The sequence below is a fragment of the Leuciscus leuciscus genome, assembly GCF_965113295.1.
Source record: "Leuciscus leuciscus genome assembly, chromosome: 5".
In the NCBI taxonomy this organism is placed as follows: Eukaryota; Metazoa; Chordata; class Actinopteri; order Cypriniformes; family Leuciscidae; genus Leuciscus; species Leuciscus leuciscus.
The window spans coordinates 7,871,885-7,895,904 of record NC_138729.1 but is presented as its reverse complement, the minus strand read 5'-3'; the positions used below and the strand labels follow the sequence as shown (position 1 = coordinate 7,895,904).

The window sequence follows — 24,020 nt, the reverse complement described above, 5'->3', positions numbered from 1 at the left end:
GCCTCGAACATGCTGTCTTCAGTCCAGTTGTATCCTCATTGATGGCGAACACAAAGGCTGAGTGCACATGCTGGACTGGTTGTTCAAGTTTTGATAGCATGGGTGGTAAGTGTTCAGAGGCCACCAAGGGAGCAGAAAACGGCTGGACGTTTTGCTGCAAGACCTCCTTCTCCTGCCTCTTCTTTCTGGCATTATGCCAACGTACAGAAAAAAACAACAATTAGCACATGTAGGTAGAGGTGTGTGGAATGTGCAAATAGACAAAAATGAACAATTTATTCCTGAACCTACCACTGGGAGAGTGTGAGCTGGTTTAAGTCAAAAAGCTTAAATTTAGTCCGGGCCATGATTCCAGGGCTGTCCAGGACTACATCCCTGATCATCCTATAGGACCGGAGTATGGCAGCCCACCGGTTCACCCTGACTCTGGCGATAGTCTGACCAGCAGGGTAAATGCGGCCTCAACCAGACGACTCGCTTTGGGACACTGAGCTGGCCCACTGCCGTGAAGGAAGCATCTGGGAAGTGAGAAAGGGAGAAAGCCGTATTAATCTGATTATTTGAAGAATATGGGACAAACAACTGAATAACACTGTAATGTTGTGAGATACAACTAACAGTGTATATAGTTAATCAACTAAATAAGACAGCTCCAATTAAAAAAAAAATTCTCTTGACTTTATTTTTATCTAAAGTGCAAAGAAAAGACATAATATGCTAGAAAACTATTCCATGAAATACTGTCTTGAAACATATGAATGCTCCAAAATAATGGGTAAATTTGGAAACGTACAACTTCAGACTTTCGATGCCTGGGGTCAGACTGGTTGCAGAGTAGCTGACCTTGAAACCTGCCCTTCAGCACTCGGTCACGGTGGCGAGGCGGGTAGATGAGAGGGCCCTTGTCATGCTCTGATAGGCTGTCCCACATAGCGACAATCTCATCTACCTTGTCCTGTGTGACAAACCCTGATGGCGCAAGTCAACCAGACTGTCGGCCAGCTTGATGACATGCTGATATCCAGCTTGGCCATCTGGTCCCACACTTTTCACCTGGGCATCAAAATAAATTATTACACATCTATATTATCACAGTCATATCATTCTCCAATATCAAAGTAACATAATATTTCAAATCCATAAGGTTATTTATTTGGTATGTAGCAGTGAAATATGCAAAATAATCTACAGCTAGCCATTCATTATTAAAAAATAACCCCCTAAATGAAATATCAAAATAATCACCCCATAAAACCTCATTGTTGATTGCTAATGGGTATTTATTTACCTGGCTCTGAGTGGCTGTGTCAGGCAAGGAAGACTCTGCTGGACCTCTCTCGGATGATGACAGACCAGGAGGTTGTAGGGCCGCCGTCTCTTGGTGAATGGGCTGCAGGGGATTGCAGGTGAGCTCCATAAATTCAACAGGAACATCGAAGCTCAAATCCTCAAACCCCTCATCCACCACCAGATCACCCTCCTGGTCTTCATCCTGAAGCCTATCTGGGGTGTCAGGATCGGCAAAGTCTTCATCAAGAGCTCTATTTGTGCTCAATGTGTGTGTAACGCAGATGTTTTAACAACACATTGGTGAAATACAGCTGCTACCCATAAGTAGCATGACCACAATACCTGTGTATTCGCCCGGGCTGGTATAGTCCTGAACCATCCTGAAGCCCAGAAGCTGTTCGCTGCCATAGCAGATTTTTTCCCTGCTGCCACCTTCAACAGCAGCAACGCCACGTGTTTTGTTCCACTGCACCAGCCCTTCGAGCAGGTACACTTGAAAGTGCAAGACACTTGCACTTGTACCTAAAAACAAAGGCAGAAGTGATAACCAAGAAAAACACTGAGTGTGCACACACAAACAATTATTTTTACACATTTTTTTGTAATGCAAACCTGTTACGAAGCGATTCAGGTGCAGGTGGAACGACTCCAGGGACGTTGTGCAACGTGAACAGCGGTACAAAGGCAGAATGACCCCTCCCTTGGTCACCTCTCCTACCTTCCTGTACAGCTGTACACCTGGCGGGTCCTGGATGCACTTTATATGGCGCTGCTGGGTAAGCCAGATCTCCTACATCCTCTCCTGGTCCAAAACCCTGATCCCCATGGTGTCTGTTGCCCCCATGAAGTCCTTAACCAGCTTCTCTATGAGCTGCTTAGTCTCATGGGCCCCACGAGTGCGGCGGCGGCAATGCCTTGCTAGTTCTTTGGCGGTGGGCTCGCAGCCCGTCACCCGCTTGGCCTCCTTCAACCTCTCCACATCTGAAGCATCCCACTCGAAGATGCATGCAGAGAGGTTTTTCATGAAGAGCCTGTACAGCGGGTGGCTGTCTGTGGTTACTCCTACGGCAAATCGCCGTATGAAGTGCCACACATCCAGCCTGACAAGCAGCTGGTCCCACTCTGCGAACACAGCGGCTGCCTTGCCTTTGCCCGTGGAAGAGCAACAGTCCCGGTCCACATATAGGACTTCTGGAGGAGCTTCCCCGGCTCTGCGGTAGCGCTCCACAAGTCCAGAGCACATGGGAAGCAGACCATCACCCTCAGCCTCCGTAAGGACACACATGAGAACCTGCCCAAATTCATTGCCCACGTCTGTGACCCATGCTGCTGTTCCAGCCGCCTCACCAGCGAGCTTCTTAGTGACCTGAAATAGGATTTTAAAGAAGCGTTGATATGGAAAGCTTGCATAGCCTGTGTCTGTGTGGCATATCTCTACTAATATTGAAGTTGTGAGTTTGAGTCCTCTTACCTTTTTTGTGGAGTCCAATTTAAGGATGGAGCCATAGATGGAGGTCACCCTGGCCTTTAGTTCCAGGAGACGTGTCAGTACATCCTTAGCATATACTGACAGCAGCCATCCCGGACAAGGCACAGGCACCATCTGAGGTATCCGGGCAGCAAGACGGCTGCGGTCTGTGGCGTGGGTCATGAACTTACCAAGCACAGAGAGGTATTCGGCTGACTGGGCAACCCAATGCTCTCTATGCCTGATGCACAGTTGATTGTACAGGGCAGTGGCACTGTTCCCCAGTGTGCGTCCCCGCATCATCCTGACTACATCCTTGTCACAGGACAGCCTGCAAGATTAATAAATAAGGAACACAGCATAATATAAAAAGACTATTGAGCACGTAAAACCATTTTCTCATGTTCAAACCTTTAAAAAAAATAGTCTGCCAACCTGTAGGTCAAAACCGCAGGAAACTTATCACCGTGGACAGGATCAAGTTGGTCCAGAATATCCCGTGACCAGGCTGCCAGCTTTTTTTTGCAGGACCGGCATTCAAGGTACTCAGTACCCATGAAATACTAGCCACTTACATCCAAGACCCGCCTGGTGGTCTTGTATATCCCGCAAGTTGTCAACTGGACGCCAAGACGACGACAGGTGGGCTTTGAGCACAGCAGCCTGTATGCCCACATGCGGTAGGGGACCCACAGGAACAGCCTGGTGTGAAAGAACACATCAGGCGATGAAGGAGGCTGAGAGTACAGGGGACGGGGACCAGGAGGAAAACAGCAGAGTTTGGTCAACACTTTTGGTCAGCGCCAACCTCCCAGATGAGTCTCTGGTGAAGAGAGCCTTGCTGACCCACAAATGCTGCTCTTTTGGCAGAGTCTGCCTCCAGCCTTCAGGCAGCAGCAGCTGTGCGAGAGAGAGAGAGAGAGAGAGATAGAGAAAGAGACATGATGTAAGACTTTTTCTTCCACTGCTTATTTTGACTAACCTTTTGAGCATTTGACTTACTTCTTCTGTGGGCAATGGTGCAGCAGCTCTCGGTGCAAGGGGCAGGGGTATCTGCTGACTGGACCCTCGAGTGACATCTGCTGCAAGGAACAGGAGAAACAGTGAATGAGACACACAGAAAAAGCATCATTATAATCTATTATAGTGATACATACCACTGTTAAGATTTTCTTTATGCAACAGCAATTGCAGTTTACTTCCTTCAAAATGCTCAAATTCAAAGTGGAGTCATTTGGCTTTCCTTTTGATATATATATATATATATATATATATATATATACACACCATAGACAATAGTTACAAATGGCCAAATTGTCCCCCATTTTTTTAGACATATCACTAATGGTGAATGGATGCAAAAAAATATGTTATTTGCAAATAGTTTAAATTGACTAGGCCTACTTCATAAACTATAGAAAAACTATTTATTTTTCTTTATTTCTTTAAAGACCCTTTAATCCTTTAATTATTTCATCCTTTAACTAAAAAGACCCATACATATAACATTAAAAACACAACTGATATATAAAGTAAAGAAAATAAAAATCACTCACTGTGATTTTTTTTGCTCACTGAAGAGACAGTCACTTGTTGCTACTGCCAAGTAGACGATTTGGGACGCAGTAGAAGCCTCGTTTACAGTTTGACAAGCGTTTCGAACTACTGATTCGAAACAAAATATTAATAAAGGTTTTGAAGCTTCATGAAGCAGTGTTTCGAAATTGCCCATTATTAGTAGATCGCGTCCATCAACACCCCCAAAGCTTCACAATCCTGTATCTCTTCCTGTGTCGACATTTCATTCGGTAACGTTTGGCAGTTTTGATTTATATGCAATTTAATTTCTGTTGATAACGTTAGATTAAAAGGCACAAACAATGTTTAAATCACTTGTTTGTTGTTTCTGCTTCTTCTTCGGCTGTTTTGATGCGGAGATTCTGCACTCTTCAGAAGATGCATAATAGCGCCCCCTACTGTTTAACAGCGAACATTTGACATTTCCGTATGGCAAAAAACAAAAACGTCAATGGTGGGTAAAGAGTTAAGATTTTAAAGTAAATTCCTATCTACACTACCAGTGGACTACACAAAAAATGTATATATATAATTATATATCTGTTTTCTTTATAAATCAATATTTTAAAAAAAATATTGGATGCCATGTTTATAAGACAGTGTGTAAAAGCCTTTCTATGTGAAGAAAGTATTTAGTATGTCACTCAATCAAAAGAGTAACTTAGAATACTTTAAGTTGCCTATATCTCGATCAAAAGAAGTATACAGACCAATTAGACTTTTCTGTCAGTATAATAAGTCAAGTTTAAGTATATTTCTAAATATACATAAAGTATATTTCTGAGAAGTACATTGACTGAAAGTGTACTTCCTTATTTTTTAGTTTACAAGAAATATACTAATAGCACACTTGAATAAACGTTTTTGTAAGGGTCTCATTGATGCCGTGGTTCTTTAATGTTTCTGTTTGGCATGAATGGCTGGTTCTTGATTGGCCTGCAGGGACACATCCTCTAAAATCTGCCCCACATCACTGTGAAATTTGTCCCGTGGCTGAGTCTTCAGTTTTGATTGACTTTTGAGCTGATAAGTAGTCTTTTTGGCAATATAAATTCTGATCAATTTTAAATAAAACATTATGAAATGTTATTTACGTTTAAAAAGAATTAGTATCATGATGTCTTAAAAAAAAAAAGACATCTATTTATGCATCTATGTTTCCTTTTCGGTTTTGTTGTGCACTACATCTAGCCTATCATTAAATAAGGCTATTCTTGCTTTCAACGAGTCCACAAATTAGCTTTATCGTGCAACATTTTTATATTTCACAACCATGAGCAATAAATGTTATTTAGTAGCAGAAATCACAGGTAATAAATTCTAAGATTTTACTTTTTTAAAGCTACTCGGTTGCCTGGAATATGTATTTAGGAAACACAAAACACTGTGATCAATTAGTCTGTATTAATAGACTTCCTCTGTACATTCTCCAGTAGGGGTTCAGCGATGATCCCCATGTGAAGGACCCCTTCCTTTAAATAACCATTTATACTGTGAAAATTTGTATTTGTTTACATTTTTAAAACTATTTTTCTTTTTAGTGTCCAATCATCTTTATCTCAGCACCATTTTGACAGCGGGATGTCAAGATCAATCAGGTACATTACTTCTTTTTTTACAATCGAGACCACAAGTTTTGTTATGCTTAATTTACATCAGGAGCAACTTCATTTACTGTTTACGGGTGTAACTGTTTTAGAAACTGAACTAGATGTACCGCATGGCGGTACAAAATATGACCGCCGCTCAGGCCTGCACTGGCTTTCCACAAAAATAAATGACGTGGAGCAATTTGGCTATATTGCGTGTAATGTATATACCTAAAAAAAGTAGTAGTATGTGCATGTCTGTGTGTGTGTGTGTGTGTATGTGTGTGTGTTTGTGTATGTGTGTGTCTGTGTGTGTGTGTGTGTGTGTGTGTGTGTGTGTGTGTGTGTGTGTGTGTGTGTGTGTCTGTGCGTGTATGTATGCGTGCGTACATGTGTGTGCGCGTGTGTGTGTTTGTGTGTGTGTGTCTGTGCATGTGGATTTGTATGTGTGTGTATGGGTGTGTGTCTGTGCATGTGGATGTCAGTGTGTGTGCATGCTTGCGTTTGTTTGTATTCCTGCATGTGTGTGTGTGACAGTATCATCCTAAACCAGCAACCCTTCGCTCAACACCACCATCTACAGGCCGATGAGTGTACAGTCACTAAATGTGCACATAAATGAATTTATTTTATACCCCCCCATGGATGAAATTCTACGAAACTTAGCATACCCCCAGAGGATGTCAAGTTAATCATACACATGAAATATGGTGCAGTTCTGAACATCTCCACTGCAGATAGGGGCGATTAAAGCAGAATAATATTGCATTTTCATTTTTTATGGGAGGGGCGCAAATCACAAATGAGTGATTATGGGCTAGGTTGATGTGGGCCCTTAAGAACAACATACCATAAAAATGTCTTCATCCTCGGTGCCACGGTTCAGGTAGTTATTTAGGAAAAACTGAATTTTTGGGGTTTGGGGGGCCCAGCGCGGGGGGGGGGGGGGGGGGGGGGCCCCCGGGGACCAAACGAAATTTTTCCGTAAAAGTCTAGTGGGGCTACATGCCCACCAAATTTCATGTTCCCCGGTGTTTCGGTGTCCCTGGTATCGTTGACGAAAAATTCAGTAGATGACGAAAAAAAAACAAAAAACAACTTTGACAATCCCTATATGACCGCTTTCGCTAGCTATGCTAGCGGCGGTCATAATAAAAATTTTGTTTTCAATGTTCAATGTTCAGTCTGATGTTCTACGCCTTCTTGTAAATAAATAAAGCACCTGCCAAAAGCAAACAAACTTCTGTTGTAAATTCAGTTCATCCCATCAGAAAGGATGTATATCTTGTACTGTCCTTCTTGTTTTTAACGCTCCTAATATATCTAGCCATGGAAGTGCGGTTTATTCAAATGTGGATGTAAATGTCTCACTCTTGTGGTTCTTTGTACTTCATAATTTACTTAAATAAATAAAAAAAGTTCTAGCTTATAATTTGGAAGGGCCTAAGAGCTTGTTTGTTTCATGCTGTTGGACACACTGAAGGATTCTGGATGCGTAATTACCAGCCCTTGCTGCGTGACCCATCTCACCAGACTGATTGGAGGAAAACAGGGACAAAGGACGAGGTGACGAGTATAAGTGGCCCATGGAGGGATCACAGCAGACACACTTGGGTCTGACGTGTTTACCCAACACTGGGCCCTCTTCTGACGCACAGGTGGCAAATGAGAGTGAAAATGAGAAGCTAAATTGAGTTTTCCTTGTGGATGTTTCCCCACCCTCCCCTTTTCCTCCAAGGGAACTGGAGCTGGTCTCCAACTGAGCTCTGAAACCAAGCCAAACAGTTCTGACTTGATTGGTTGTGTCAGAATTGAAATAACATCAAGTCTCAGAATCTAGATGAACAAAGCCATGAAATGTTGATAAATTACATTTACAAGAAGACGTTAAAAGTCTGCTCTGGCTGGATTATTCAATAGGTTTTAGATTTTTAGATTTAGATTTTTTTTAAAATGTTTTTGAAAAAACTCTGCATTGAAAAAGGCTGCATTTATTTGAGCAAAAATACAGTAAAAACAGTAATATTGTAAAATATTATTGCAATTTAAAATAACTGTTTCTATTTTAATCGATTTTAAAGTGTATTATATTCCTTCGATAGCAAAACTACATTTTCAGCATCCATTATTCCAGTCTTTGGTGTCACATGATCCTTCAGAAATCATAATAATATCTTGATTTGCTGCTCAAGAAACATTTCATATTAGCAATGCTGAAAAGAGTTGTGCCTCTTAATCTTTTTGTGGAATCCGTGATACATTTTTTTTTGCGAATTATTTGACGAAAAGAAAGTTTAAATGAACAGCATTTATTTGAAATAGAAATTCTTGTAACATTGTAAATGTTGTTACTGTAACTTTTGATCAAATGAATGCATCCTTTATTCCTTGCTGAATAAAAGTATATATATATATATATATATATATATATATATATATATATTTATTTATTTATTTATTTATTTTTTAAATCCTATTGACCCCAAACTTTTGTACACAGTTTTTATCATTGTACATTCATGGTACATGGGCTTGTAAACAAAACATTGATATGCTAAACAAAACAATGAGATGGGCTATGCACCTATGTTGATACAATTATACCGTTATACTTATATAACTGATACCATTTAAATTTTTTGCATGAATACTGTTTGAAAGTTCTGTTAATTTTGTTAACCTTCTATATATGTACGCAGCAGCCATATCACCATGTAGCCCAAGACTGGTTGCCCACTGAAGCTAAGCAGGGTTGAGCCTGGTCAGTATAGATACCTCTCTGTGCTTGGTAAGTTCATGACCCACGCCACAGACCCCTCCCGTCTTGCTGCCCGGATACCTCAGATGGTGCCTGTGCCTTGTCCGGGATGGCTGCTGTCAGTATATGCTAAGGATGTACTGACACGTCTCCTGGAACTAAAGGCCAGGGCGACCTCCATCTATGGCTCCTATAGATCTATATCTCTATGATCTATATAGATTTCAGAGCACTGAGCAACTATATTTTGTAACAGATAAATGTGGGGAAATTATATTAAAGTATGTTGAACTGTTGAGAGAACAGTTCTATCATAAGCTCTGTCCACAATCTTTTAATGGTAAAATAGTAAACAGAAAGACATATACAAATTGCCTGCATATAATTAGTTCCATTCAGTGAACACTTAAGGATGATGATCTAGGCTAGTTAAAATAATAATTCACTGGTTTACTCAGACCTCTCCCTTATAATTGTAACATAAGAAGACCGAACCAGAGGGAAGCACTAGTGCTGACCAGGCGTGGAAAATGGTTGATGTTGAAAGCTTTGCTGTTTCTGACTGCAGAGGAGGACTTTTGTCTTCATCCAGTACTGGGACACTGAAGACAATAGGACATCTGCACATCACCCCCTGCTAAAACCTATATATAGTCCTCAAAAGGAAAGCCAAATGACTCAACTTTTACTTTGTGCATTTTGAAGGAAGAAGTAAACTGCAATTGCTGTTGCATAAAGAAAATCTTAACTGGTCCTAAACAGGTAAGACCTTCAGATATGGCTAAGCATTCTTATTTAATCTTTTTTTTCTTCTTCAATTCCTAATATGAATATGAACTGATATATGTCAATTAACTTCAGTTGTAACCAGTGTTGGGTGTAGTAATGCGAGTTACCTAATCATATTTCTTGTTTAAAGTAACGACTAAAGTAACATTTCTTTTAAATTTACAACAAAATATTGGATTTTCAAGTAAGTAATTCAAGTTAATTTTTTTTTTCCCATTCATTAGCTGACACCTCTCTTGCCCCATGTTGTGAGAAATTGGGAGTAAGGCAGAGGCGTTGTGTGCGCAGGATCGTCTTTTGATGTGAAAAGAGAAACAATCATTTTGCTTTTGGTGTGAATGGGGCTTTACATTTGCAAAAAAATATAACTTTTTTTGTTATTAAAAAACAAACAAGCAACCCAGGTGAGAAACAGTAATACAAAATACTTTCCATTAAAAGTCACTAAGTAATGCAATTAGTAAAAGTACAAGTAAAAAAACACAACCTTTCCCAACACTGGTTGTAACGATCATTGAAAAAAATTTACTTTTAAAATGATATTAGATCATCGTACATTTGAAATTCAAACCTAAAATAAGATCTACTTGCCATTAGTGTGTAAGCACTGCAATTATTGCTGTTTATAAAAGCTTACATAACAGTATTTTTTTTACTTTTCTTGTTTTATGCATTACAAAATCCGACACTAAAACAGTATACATGTTCATGTCTCAGTTATGAAGGAAATAATCTCCACAGTTTCCACCCTCAGCCCATGTTTATGAGCTCTAAGGCTGAGCTCCAGACAGATGGCATGACACTATCATTTCTGAATGCTTTATATGTCTCACTCCACCCTTGGACCTTCACTTTCCCATCAGGCAAAATCTGAGAGAGTCCTGAGAAACAGTGGGCTACTCCCCTCTGTTCTGCAGATGTGTCTGGGATAAGAGCACATCTGCTAGCTCTACAGCACTGCCAAAGTGAGTCCATCTACACTTATTGTTAAATGTGATCACTGGGAGCATGCAGTGTAAGTTGTTAAATGCACTTGACAGTGTATGCTATAGTCAATTATAATAGTTAAACAATGCATTAATTGAAGTATGCGTAGATGAATTTGAGGTAGCAGCATGAACCATAAAGCTAAAGCACCATAAAACTATGAAGTCATTCTTATACTATTATACAATGTCAGAAAATATATTTTTTTTTAAATGCAACCTATCAAAACAGGCGTAATACTTTCTAGTCCCTGACCGCAGCATTTTGGACCAGCTGGAGGCGAGATAAACAAGATTGAGCAATCCCTAAACACAATGAATTATAGTCATGTCTTGTTGAAATAAATACATGAATAACGGTTTCCAGATCCCTAAAAGAAAAAAGAAAAAAACTTTTTTCCACTATTAAAATCATTTTGTGCAATGAAAAGGTTCAATGGATGTTAAAGGTTCTTCATAAAACCGTAGATGCCAATAAAGAACATTTATTTGTAAGAGTGTAAGATAATACTGTGAGCCTTTTAGGGGTAAATAAGGCACAAAGATGTCAACATAGCAGCACCCTCAAAGGGACAAGCTGTTGGACCTCTAAAGAGTGAATTGTACTTGGGTTTTAGGACTTTGATATTTAAATGTCTTGTGTTGGTCAACCACTTTGTTTATAATCTGATGTTTCCTTCCTCCTGACATGGCAAGACAAAGCATAAATGTTCTTGATAAGCATTTTCTGATTTCTCTGCACTATATATATATATATATATATATATATATATATATATATATATATATATATATATATATATATATATATATATATATATATGAAGAGTTCAGATGCAAAAGCCTCTAAGTGCCATCTGAAATATTCTTCTAGAATGATCATTTTTATCAAGCTTGTATATTTAAGTTAAATAATTTCACTTAAATGGCAATGCAAATGACCTATTAATTGACATTTAAGTGAAATTACTTAGAGGCTTTTGCATCTGAACTCTTCATATACTATACGTCTAATGCTGTATGTCACATTACTGACTATCTCTCTCTCTCTCTCTCTCTCTCTCTCTCTCTCTCTTCATATCAATTCAATTCAAACGTGCTTTATTGGCATGACAATTATTTCAATGTATTGCCAAAACATTTCCAATCATCATACATATACATACATAAAATAAATAAATAGATACATAAATAAAAATAAATAAAAAAAGGTAAGTAGAACAATTAAAGGGGTGGTATAATGCCCTTTTCACAAGCTGTAAAATAAGTCTTTGATGTCCCCAGAGTGTGATCAAAATACCCCACAGATATTTTTATATAGCATGTTAAAATTGTCAATTTTTGAGGGTGAGCAAAAACGCACTGTTTTTGTGTCTGTCCCTTTAAATGCAAATGAGCTGCTGCTCCCGGCACAGAGGGCGGAGCTTCAACAGCTTACACTCACACAGACATGCACTGAAAATTTCTAACACTTTTAGCCTTTTATGTTCAAACCGGAGTCAGACAATGATGGAGAGACTCAAGAAGAAGTGACAACATGTAGAATGCAACAGGACGTTTCTGAATGGTTAGTTGATGAATTTATGTAGCTTATGTGTAGTTATCTTCGAGTCATTGATTAGCATATTCTGTCTTGATAATCTATAAATCGTGTTCTGGGGGCGGGGTTTATGTAAATTTGAGGGTTGGTGATGTCACTAACCCGGGAGGAATGTCGTGTCGTCCCTACCAGCCGTTTGTTGTAGTCCTTAAAAAACAATTTCTTTAAAAGTAAATATCTCCTTTTGCTTTGAACTTTGAGCGTTGTAACTTTGCACATGTTGTTTATGCTCAAACTACAGCAACATTACACACTAACTAAAGTTAGAAAAGTGAAATCATAATCAACCACCCCTTTAATCAACATTTCAGAATTCTATGAACAATTTAGAATTCAGTGAGTGTGCGTGTGTGACCGTGTGCGTGCGAGTGTGTGTGTGTGTGTGTGTGTGTGTGTGAGTGTGTGTGTGAGCGCATTACTGATTAGTCGACTCCTCCCTTTTTTTGTGACAGGCATCTTTTTTCACCTAATAAATGTTGAAGATGTGTTTTATTGTTTAATTTTGTGAAATTCTCTCTCTCTCTCTCTCTCTCTCTTTAAAAGTTTAAAACCATAATATATTAATTAATTTGTATTATGTATGTACATGTAGGAAAACTCTACTGAAGCTCTCAGACCGCTGCAGCCCGATGGCTGGTAAAGAAATGAAGAACAGAGGTGGTAAATGTCTGAAGGAAGTTCATACAGTTACTGAGGCTTTAAAGACCCTCTACCAGCAAAAACTGCTCCCTCTGGAGAGGTATTATGGTTTCTCCGATTTCCACTCATCAAGCCTTGAAGATGCAGACTTCGACAACAAGCCCATGATACTAGTGGTGGGTCAGTGCTCTACAGGCAAGACCACTTTTATCAGGTGAATAATAATTGCATCTTTCTTCAGAACAATACGCATAGTTATAAGTGCTATCAAACATGTGAACTAATAAAAGTATAAAAACATGTTTAAGATATATTTCACATCTTGTAAGTAATATGTAATGTCTTGAAGAAATGCATCTTTTACCACTGTTATACTAATATATTATATTATTATATTGTATTGTATTGAATTGTATTGTATTATATTATCCATTAAACAGGCAAGAGTGGAAAATGATTAGAAAAAAAATCATTTTATATCTGGGCTACATGAATCTCAGGGGATACAAACATTTCATAATGTGCTAAATAACCTCATGAACAACATGTGACTTGTTTTTCAGCATCATAAGACAATGTTCATAATCTCTTTTTTTTTTTTTTACTGAGGAAAATATTAATATGTAATTACTTTCCACAAAGTCAGAATGTCCTGCACCATTGGCAGCAGTGTTGATTTAGGTCAGGCATACTAAACGATCCCAGAAAACTTGAACAAAGCCATGTGACCCACAATCTTAAAACAGGCCCAATTATGATAAATGAAAAAGTACTGGATGAGAAACTCTTTCTCACGCCTCTTGAAGAGTTGTAGTGCACATTGCCTGTTTAAGGGATTATATGGTCACACTTTAGATTAGGGCCCAATTCTTACTATTAACTATTAACTACTTTTGCCTCAATAAACTCCTAATTACTGCTTTTAATAGGTAGTAAGTTAGTTGTAAAGTATTGGGTAAGATTAAGGGATGTAGAATATGGTCATGCAGAATAAGGCATTAATATGTGCTTTATACATTTAATAAACAGCCAATATCCTAATATGCATGCTGATAAGCAACTAGTTAATAGTGAGTATTGGACCCTAAACTAAAGTGTTACCAATTATATTATATTATTATTATTATGATCTAGTTTAAGCAGTGTGTTCTTATGTGTGGCAGATATCTTCTTGAACAAGAGTATCCAGGAAGCAGAGTAGGCCCAGAACCAACAACCAACAGTTTCACTGCTATAATGCATGGAGAGATTGAGGGAATTATTCATGGAAATGCTTTAACTGTGGATCCCAACAAGCCTTTCCGCAAACTCAGCCCATTTGGAACAACTTTCCTCAATCGGTAAGTGAGACAGAAGCAATGATGCAATAAGAAGAAATAATAATCACAGGGGGAAAACTCTGTTGAACTTGGACTAAAAGAGTCAAAATCACTCCACCAGCAGAGATTACTCTTGTGAAAGGGTGGACATAGCCTGGAGAGGAAAACACTAATGCATCATTATTTGGCTCAAGCTGACCGTATCCCTTTGAGGAAGCATCTGTGGATGTTTTTCCCATCCTCTGTCAATTTGAAAGATACTGAATTAGCATAAGACAACAGTAATGTTCATCTGCTTTTTCTCAGATTCCAGTGTGTACATCTACCCAACCGAGTCCTAGAGAGTATCAGCATCATTGACACACCAGGGATCCTGTCTGTGGCCAAACGCAAAATGAGTAGAGGTACAAAGCGTCATAAACAGTGCTGTACACAACCAATGAAGGAATAAAACGACTTGCATGCAAATCATAATTTTCAACCAAGACCTGCCTTTATACTCCATATACAAGTAAAGAGGTGGAGTTGAATTTCTTCTAACTGATGTCGCCCTCAGAAGATTGCAGTGCTATGTGGTGCACATTATGCGACAATATAGGGTGAATTATAGGGCTTTTTGAACAACTGAATCCCTTCATAAGGGCCCTTCTATAAGTCTGTTAGTGAAGGGTGCATGTGATGATCACTTTAAAGAGGTAATTTGATCCTTTATGGTCATGTGACTGAGGGTGATACATATAGGTAAAAGTAACTAGCAGGATCCAAAGAAGAGACAGCAAGTTTAACAAGTTTAGGGAACAGACTAACACACACACTAACACACACACACTGGATTTTGTTGGGTTTCCATGTTTTATAGGGGACATTCCATAGACATATTGATTATAATACTGTAGAAACTGTATATTCTGTCTCCCTACACAAACTCTACCCCTAAACCTAACAGATTTTTTTGTGCATTTTTAGAAAAATAAAAAAAAGATCATTATGTATGATTTATAAGCTTGTTTCCTCATGGGGACCAAAAAAAGGTCAACATTTACTGGTATTACTTTACTTGTGGGGACATTTGGTCCCCATAACGTAGGAAATACCAAGACCACACACACAAATAAATAATGCATTTAAAAAACAAACCAGGTGACATTCCAGGTGAAGATAATGAGAAAATGACATTCTCTTTCATTGCTTCTTTTGCCAAGTGCATTCCAAACCGGTATATTAGAGATGCAAGTGCCCTTCTCCCCCTAAAGTCCTCACTTCAAGGGCTCTGACTTTCGGAGTGACTAGGGTGGGGTTGGCTCCCTCGAGATCCACTTTCCTGCAGAGTTTAACTCTAACCCTGATCAAACACACCTTGATATAGCTTTCTAGTAAGACCTAAAGACCTTGATTAGTTTGTTCAGGTATGTTTGATTACAGTTTGGACATTGAGGGCCAGAGTAGGGCATAGGGACTCTCACATCCAGCTGAAATTTGCTCATAGTTTATATCTGATCAAACACCTGTGCATTACCTCAACGTCTCTTTCTTCTTTCAGGGTATGACTTTCCGGCAGTTATCCGCTGGTTTGCAGAGCACGTTGACCGCATCATCCTCTTGTGTGATGCACACAAACTAGAGATCTCTGATGAGTTCTCACGCACTATAATGGCATTGCGAGGAAATGAGGACAAGCTCAGAGTGGTGCTCAACAAGGCCGACATGGTGGACTCCCAGGAGCTGATGCGAGTCTACGGCGCCCTCATGTGGTCCCTCGGGAAGGTGTTCTGCACTCCAGAGGTTCTGAGAGTCTACATCGGCTCCTTCTGGTCCTCTCCAATGCGTATGACAGACAATCGGAAACTGTTTGAGCAAGAGGAGGAAGACCTTTTTGCAGACATTCGGAACCTGCCACGAAATTCTGCACTGAGGAAACTCAATGATCTGGTGAAACGAGCACGGCTTGTGAGGGTGAGGACTGTTGGGTTCCATAAAATATCAAATTGAACTTAAGTAACTTTTAATCCAAGTCTGTTTGCTTTGAGGTCATCTATGTTAGAGGATTGAGAAGAGTTGACAAAATTGTCATTGAGCAGATACACAGGCTTATGCATTTAAGTCTTTCTTTTCTAAGAAAAAGAATAAAAAATATTTGTGTTACATCAACATACAACCTCTTTTGACAAGCTGTGATGTAAACCCTTTCTTAACAGGACAGAGCTTTCAACATGTAGCATCTGAACTTCCTGTTTTATTTCGAAATACAGCAGGGTGGTGGTGGTGGTGGTGGGGGGGGGGGGGGGGGGGGTATTTTGTTCATTTTCGAAACACAAATGAAGATTTGAATGAAACTTGATATTTGATGTGTGTTGATCATTGTATCATATGCAAATAAATGTCTAAATTAAATTATCATTATCCATAATATAAGTGATTGTGTCTCGTCAGAAGATCTGGATTAAACCGCTCAATTTATGGATAGCTTTTACAGTTTCTTTATGAACTTTTTGAAGCATCAAAGTTTTGGTGAAATGCTTTTTCAATGGAGGGACAGAAGTCTCTCAGTTTTCATTAAAAACATCTTCATTTTTGATTTAAAGATGAACAAAAGTCTTTTGGGTTTGGAACTATGAGGGTGAGTGACTGATGACAGAATTACAATTTTTTGGGATAAACTATCCATGTAATTATTAATTATGCTGCATCTCTACTACATAATATGTGACACACAGCTGCTTTTGCTTGAGATTGCAGGAGCGATTGTCTTGAAGATGAGAATACATGGAATTTGTGAAAGGTGTCTTTTTTGACTAATGATTTAGTTGCTGTGATTGAAATGCATCTACCTGCTTGTTTTGTTGTGGTCTGTTGATGTAGTCCTACTAAAACATTAATGTGGCTTCTCTTTCCTTTCTTCACCCACAGGCCCATGCTTATATCATTGGCTCTCTAAAAGAAGAGATGCCTTTCATTTTCTGCAGAGGAAAAAAGAAGAGAGATCTAATCTATGATCTTCCCATCATCTACTCAAGAATCCAACAGAGGCATCAGATTCCACAAGGAGATTTTCCAGATTGCGCCAAGATGCAGGTGTATACCGGTTCAAATACATTATAATCAAGCATGCCCATTATGAAATTTATTTTCTGCTGCTTCTATAAGCATGAAAATTAAAAGTAAGTTACACTACAGCATATGATATCTGTCTGACAAGCAGTTTCACTCTCACATCATCACACAGGAGCAACTCATGAGTCATGACTTCAAGTTTAAAGGCCTCAAGCCTAAGCTCTTAGGTGGGTTGGACGAGCTCCTAAACACTGACATTGCCAAGCTGATGCCTCTTCTACGCCAAGAAGAAGAAAGGGCAGCTGACCAGCTTTTGGTGCAAGGAGGACCTTTTCAAGGGTCTCACATGGGCCCTTTCATTGTGGGGAACCCATTTCATCACTCTGGATCCAATGGAGAAAGTGATCTTGTGTCAAATGAAGAATGGGTGGTATCAAAAGATAAACCAGAGTACGATGAGATCTTTTACAACCTCTCGCCTCACGAGGGCAAGCTGAGTGGGACTAAAGTGAAGAACTGGATGATGAGCACTCATCTGCCCAGCTCAGTTCTGGGACGGATCTGGAAGCTTGCAGATGTGGACTGTGATGGCATGTTAGACGATGAGGAGTTTGCTTTGGCCGGCCATCTCATTGAGGTGAAGTTGGAGGGCTTTGGGCTCCCTCATGAGCTACCTGCACATCTAGTGCCGCCCTCCAAAAGACCACGCAAGATCTCTGCCACAGAGAATAGAGACAATGAATAGTCTGCAGGTCTTTATAATGGCCTATTATGCTTTTTTTTAATTTTCAACTTTCTTTCATATGTAATGTTGCTGTTTGAGCATGAAAACAGTCTGCAAAGTTACAAAGCACAACGTCACTCCGAAGGGAGTTATTCTCTATATCAGTGCGCGCTGTTTCTAAACTCCTTGAAATGCCTCGAATGCAGTCTTTGAATTTTATCTGGGAATGAACATGTCATAATATTCATAATTTAAATAATTCCCGTCTAAGGCATATGCAAAATAAAAAACTGGTCCTGCCGACCAATCAGATTGTATTTTGGAAAAAGGGGCTTCATAGAGACAGGAACTAAACAGACTTGCAGCAACAATGGTCAAATAGCCTATATTAAAAAAAGAATGCGTTTTTTGAACATTCAAGCATGAAAACCTATTTTAGTAGAACAAAATCAAGACTTGTAAAAGGGCATATTATGGCCTCTAATGCTTATGATGATAGGGTTTATTCAACATGCAAGTCATGAATAATACTAATGTATTCACTCATATAATGCCTAAAATCACTAATAGTTTGCAAAGGTTGGATGAATAAATCCTCCATATAATCTCAGTTAAGAGACGAGTTGTTTTGATGGTTCAGATTGCCCAAGGGTTGGGAACAGCTTGTTCTGTCTTGGGTTGTTGCAGAAACGCCCTCGAGAGTGTTGCTGAGGAACATGTCAAAACTTAAGTGTTGTAGAGCCTGAAGGGCCTTATTACATTTCAAATTATAATTGTCAAGTAAAATTTATTTTAAAACAACAACAACAAAAACAACTGTTGGTCAATAAGTAGGCTAATTGCAGTCAAGTAATTGGTGAAAAAAAATCTTGCTATCTTTTTGAGAGTTTGTTTGGACTATGAGTTGTAGCAAAATGTTTAATTTTTTTTGATTTTGTGCATATTGTGGAATATTACTTAGAAGCTGTATAAAAAGGCTGGATATTATTTTATAGAATAATGACCATTGTCACGATGTACAACTAAGCACATGTTCAGGAAACCTACTGTATATAATCATATCAATATGTCCATTTATTGCACAATAAATTGTCAAGCCCAATTGCATACAGACACAGACTGCTGTGAACTAGTCTGACCAACAGTAGGTTAATGAGTAGAAAGGTTATGACCAGGCCTCCTGAGAAAAAAAAGAAGTTTTTATTATTAAAAAAAAAACCTATATAGGTAAACTTTAGGAGTTTATATCAGTGGCTGTTTATAATCAACTATCGTCTGCTCTCGCTCGGTTTTTACGCGTGCGCTCTCAAACTTTGTCCTGTGCACTCGCGAATCTCTTTCTCTAGAATTGTCTTCTCTACTGGATTTGATGTTTCCAGAAGCTTTCGACCACCAGACTTTCACGATTGACTGATGAAATAACACAGAGTATAGCTACCTTTAAATGGTAAAGAAATTACGGATTCACCTGTTTCATCATAGAATTTTCAAGCTGATTTTGGCCAGCAAGTTCTCTAATTATATATATATTAAGGGGCGTTTGTTGCGTATGTGTATAATAAGCCTCTTGAGAATCTGAGGTAAGTAAAAATGTGTTTTATATTTGGATTTGGATTAGATTTCTCAGAGGACCGCTGAGTTCGCCGAAAACAGTAATTTGCCATGGGATTTTTTACAGAGGTTGTGTGAGAAAAACACTGACATGACAGATTCGGACGGGATTAAAAAAGCAAAGAACAATAGTCCAGTGTGAATAGGGTTTAAAGGGTCTGCTCCGTAGTGAACAGGAACTGAATGAAGTCTCGCGAGGGGTGTGTGTGCGCTGCTGGTGGTGCATGATACGTCAGTTGCCCCGCCTCGAGTCTTTCATAACATCCCAGGAAATAGCAGCAAAACAAAATTCCAGAACAGAAAGTAATTACGTACATCAGTTGAGTGTCTGCACACACACCACAGCACAACCACCGCTTGATCCAGTCAAGACCCACAGCACCTGCCAGGATGACCGTCAAAGTTCATATCATTTACTGGTAGGTTATATTGTAACGTTACTAACGTTAGGTGATTTATTTTGCGACACAGTTGACGCTCAATCCAGCTTTTCGACAGATGCTTTTTCCTTTTTGTAAGAATCTAAACCTGACTTTAGCCTAAGTTTAGCCTAACAAAAAAGAAATGTTTAACCAATTAAATCTTACGTATGTGTCGGGCAATAATAATGACACTGTCAGGGTTGCTGTTTTGTTGTTGTTGCTCAATGTGTTCTGGTTGTTGTTAGGTGCGACCTTGCTTTTCTAATGAGTTGAATTGTTTGGATTCTTGCATAGGTTAAATATTTTCAATTTACATAATAAACATGTTCGCGAACCTTGATTGGTGGCTTATAAGACTGGAATCAGAAATGTTAAATAATGCTTTCACCGATTCCCTCACTTTTCACGAAACAGTCCTAGGCTATAAACCCTAGTTACCATGCAAATTAAGGTTTGACCAATGAGGTGAATAGCATTTAAATGTGTGTGTGTGTGTGTGTGTGTGTGTGTGTGTGTGTGTGTGTGTGTGTGTGTGTGTGTTATCTCCTAGTGGTGGATGAGGGTACAGGCCCAAGGTAGGTTTTATTTATTACTTATATTGTGTGTATATCATAATTGAATATAATATTAACGTGTGGAAGAATCTTGTGCATCTATACATCTGTTTTTTTTGTTATTCAAATAGTTCACCAAACTCAAGACGTTGCTTGAGGATGAATTCCCAGGCGAACTTGAGATCGTATGTGATTTAAATGATTGCCATTTTTTATGATGTAATTCTGAAAATAAAACATGATGCATTGTTAAATGTGTACAATTGGGCAAAGTGTTGTTTTCTCATAATTATCTTTCTTATTTTACTATGATTTCTCATGCTCAGACTGGCGTGGGTACACCATCATCCACAGGCTGGTTTGAAGTGGAAGTAAATGGCAAGTTGGTGCACTCAAAGAAGGTAAGAGTTGATCCTCTCTCACTGTCATATATTGCATTTACCATTAAATGACTCCTGGCTTCATACTGTTTCTCACTTAAACTGTATTTTAAGTCGACATGAAACAGACGTTGAAATAGTCTTTTCTTCATTATTGTGACATGTATCCGAGTCAGACATCTTCTTGAACCAGAAAGAATGTAGGGCGGACTTGATTTTGGCCATCTGTAACTGGTTGGATTGTTGTGGTTTTCTATTGGTCGATCTCATGTGAGTGACAGGTTGTCCCGCCCTTGTGCCAGTAAACACATCATCAGAGAAGAGAAGAGATGATGCTGCAATAGAGAGGGGAAGTTATTTTAATTAAAGATTACAAGGGCACATGAATAAAAAAATAAAAAAAGATTATGTGCACGAATAATAAATACTACAATATTCCATACAAAAGAGAATTGTCCATTTTTATTTCATGGTGACTTTAAATTGTACAGTTACATGTCTTCCTAATTACTGCACAGTCTTTCATTTTGATTGAATTGTTTGCTACTCAAATCTAAAGTGGTAAAGTACTGCTGTAATATTTTATATTTGTCTGATATTTTCTTTGACAGAATGGAGATGGGTTTGTTGACTCCGATTCAAAACTCAAAAAAATTGTGACTGCCATTGAGGTGGCCATGAAGAAATGAGCATGACCGGATCATAGAGGTGAGAATAATCCACCATAGAGCCCTTTTGTTATTGTATTCTTGTCTTTCTATCTTTCTTTTTAATTCTATTTTGTCTTGTATTCTCTCAGCAGCTTTTCTTCTCTGTTTGTTGGACTCCTGGGCAGGGCAACAATGATGGTGACATCCAAAGTGTTTTCTGCATGGATGTTGCTTGATGCTATCCGCTCTTCCCGGGAGAAGACACTCAGAGCAGGAAACTCTATATGTAAACTGCTTCAGATAAACGCTTTAATGGTTGAAAAAATTAAGGGAAAATAAAAAATGGACAGAACATGTCAAGTTGTGGTACTTTGGGCCTGTTTTTTTTAAAGTTTTTCTCATTGTGTTTGCCTCTGTTACAGCGCACACGTTTACGAAATATTTTGGCATTGTTCAAGATTTTCATGCAATAAAAAATGTTAATGGTTAAGTGTTGTCTTTTATTTTTCTACACTTTTTAAAATTGCTGTCATTTTAACAAAAAAGGTGGCAGCACAGACATTATCCATAATGTGTTATTTAGCAAGGCATAATGTGAATGACCCAGAGTCTGTCATAGAAGGGTTTGGAGCATTATCAAAACATAAAATAGAGGGAGATGATGAAACTGTAAAAGGACAATTGATACATTTTACAATCTTGCCATTTTAGTTCCATTCAAATATTTAGCTTTTGTGTAATTCAGTTATACTGTATACAGATGAACCAAAACATTATGAACACCTGCCTAATATGCTGTTGGTCCTCTACGTCCTGCCAAAACAGCGTAGACCCGCTGAGGCATGGACTCTACAAGACCCCTGAAGTTGTCCTGTGGTGTCTGGCTCCGAGACGTTTACAGAAGATCCTTTAAGCTCTGTGGGCTGCGAGGTGGATCCGCCGTGGATCGAACTTGTTGGTCCAGCACATCCACGGATGTGGGTAATTTGGAAGCCAGGGCAACACATGTTCCTCAAACCATCCCTGAACAATGTGCGCAGTGTGCCACTTCCACCAGGGAACACCATTGTCACGAAGGAGTGTACGGTACTTGCTCTGCAACAATGTTTAGGTATGTGGCATGTGTCAAAGTTACGTCCACATGAAAGACCGGACCCAGGGTTTCCCAGCAGAACATTATCCAGAGCATCACACTCCCTTCACTAGCTTGTTGTCGTCCCACAGTCCATGACTTCCTCAGGTAAACGGCTCACATGTACAGTATACGGCCATCCACGTGATGTAAAAGAAAACAGGACTCATTGGACCAGGTGACTTTCTTCCACTGCTCCAAGGTCCAGTTCTATCGCTTGTGTGCCCGTTGTAGGCGCTTTCGACAGTGGACAGGGGTCATCATTGGTACTCTGATCGTTTGGTCTGCGGCCACACAGCCCCATACGCAGCAGAATGCGATGCACTGTATGTTTTGACACATTCCTCCCATAATAATCATTACAAAATTTTAAGATTTGTGCCCCAGTAGACCTTCTGTTGGCTCAGACCAGACGGGATAGTCTTTGTTGCCCTCGTTCATCGATGAGCTTTGGTCACCCAGTCGCTGGTTTGTGGTTTCTCCCTCCTTGGAACACAGTTGGTAAATTCTCACCACTACTGAGAATTTACACAGAGTTTGTGTTTATTTACATACATATTTACACAGAGTTTGTACATATTCACAGAAGCCCGGGAGCCCACGGATTTTTTTTTTTTTCACACACAGGTGACTTCCCGGGCTCCATATTAAATGAAGCAAGGGTGTAGAGTTACATTCGAGCTATTTTAAGGTATAAAGAATTTTTTTCAAGGAAAAACGTTTAAATATGTCATTTTGGTGATCAGATATGAGTTTTAAGGAATAAAATTATTGACTACAGGGGAACTTTAAAGTTGGCATGAAACGAAAGTTATAATAGTCTTTTGTTTATTCTTATTCTTTATTGTGACGAATATCCAAGTAAAATGCCTTCTCGAACAATAAAAAAATGTATGGTGGGACTTGATTTTGTCCATCGTTAATAAATTGGTTCATTAAATCGTTGTGGTTTTCTGTTGGTGGCTATCCCTTATAGCACATGTACACAGAGGTGGACGAAGTACACAACTTCCTTACTTGAGTGAAAGTACAGATACTACTGGTCAAATATTACTCCGTTACAAGTAAAAGTTGTAAAGACCTATTTTTACTTAAGTAAAAGTACAGAAGTACTCGTTTTTAAAAATACTTAAGTATCAAAAGTAAAAAGTAAATGTCAACGCATTGTTTTATTATTGTTGCATTGTTGTATGTAATACTTAAAGTACCGTATGCCTACCCCTCATATCAATATCACATTTATTTCTAGAACACAGTTCCAGTAGTGGGATTGAATGTGAGATTGAATAAGTGCTCTCAATAACGTCCACAATGGTTTCGGACACCCAAATGGCTGTTCCCTCAAATATTGCCCTATTTAAAGTTTTTTGGCTTTTAGTATGAATATGTTAGCCTTACTGTTATCTATAAGCTAGTGTGCAAAAAAGTGACAAAATTCGCATTTAGAAAACCAAACCCAACGTTGAAAATGAAAATCAGG

At 38.9% G+C, this 24,020-nt stretch overlaps 3 protein-coding genes across 8 annotated transcripts; 2 read left to right on the top strand and 1 right to left on the bottom strand.

Annotated features, from left to right (window-relative positions):
* Positions 1-291: 291 nt before the first annotated feature.
* Positions 292-15,625, bottom strand: LOC309499635 (uncharacterized protein). Of its 4 annotated transcripts, XM_082170996.1 has the most exons (9): positions 15,533-15,625; positions 3,761-3,840; positions 3,194-3,658; positions 2,762-3,089; positions 1,903-2,656; positions 1,633-1,812; positions 1,289-1,503; positions 794-1,053; positions 292-518 (listed from the first exon to the last, which is right to left on the bottom strand). In XM_082170996.1, exons 3-5 carry the CDS (start codon positions 3,313-3,315, stop codon positions 2,081-2,083), a joined length of 1,026 nt encoding a protein of 341 aa, XP_082027122.1. In that variant the 5' UTR covers positions 3,316-3,658; positions 3,761-3,840; positions 15,533-15,625; the 3' UTR covers positions 292-518; positions 794-1,053; positions 1,289-1,503; positions 1,633-1,812; positions 1,903-2,080. The 4 variants fall into 4 exon arrangements, with proteins under 4 accessions (XP_082027122.1, XP_082027119.1, XP_082027120.1 ...); XM_082170993.1 differs by having other exon boundaries at positions 1,289-1,812; XM_082170994.1 differs by lacking the exon at positions 15,533-15,625 and adding an exon at positions 4,315-4,693 and having other exon boundaries at positions 1,289-1,812.
* On the top strand, positions 9,202-18,061 carry ehd2a (EH-domain containing 2a). 2 transcript variants are annotated; one of them, XM_082170974.1, is made up of 8 exons: positions 9,202-9,445; positions 10,336-10,437; positions 12,651-12,911; positions 13,861-14,037; positions 14,323-14,420; positions 15,557-15,969; positions 16,924-17,088; positions 17,240-18,061. In XM_082170974.1, the coding sequence occupies exons 3-8, from the start codon at positions 12,688-12,690 to the stop codon at positions 17,810-17,812; spliced, it is 1,650 nt and encodes a 549-aa protein (XP_082027100.1). In that variant the 5' UTR covers positions 9,202-9,445; positions 10,336-10,437; positions 12,651-12,687; the 3' UTR covers positions 17,813-18,061. The 2 variants fall into 2 exon arrangements, with proteins under 2 accessions (XP_082027100.1, XP_082027101.1); XM_082170975.1 differs by lacking the exon at positions 10,336-10,437.
* Positions 18,062-19,660: 1,599 nt separating this feature from the next.
* Positions 19,661-21,898, top strand: selenow1 (selenoprotein W, 1). Of its 2 annotated transcripts, none has more exons than XM_082171028.1 (6): positions 19,661-19,821; positions 20,375-20,399; positions 20,510-20,563; positions 20,705-20,779; positions 21,370-21,466; positions 21,561-21,898. In XM_082171028.1, the coding sequence occupies exons 1-5, from the start codon at positions 19,793-19,795 to the stop codon at positions 21,445-21,447; spliced, it is 261 nt and encodes an 86-aa protein (XP_082027154.1). In that variant the 5' UTR covers positions 19,661-19,792; the 3' UTR covers positions 21,448-21,466; positions 21,561-21,898. The 2 variants fall into 2 exon arrangements, with proteins under 2 accessions (XP_082027154.1, XP_082027153.1); XM_082171027.1 differs by having other exon boundaries at positions 21,558-21,898.
* The last annotated feature ends 2,122 nt before the right edge of the window (positions 21,899-24,020 follow it).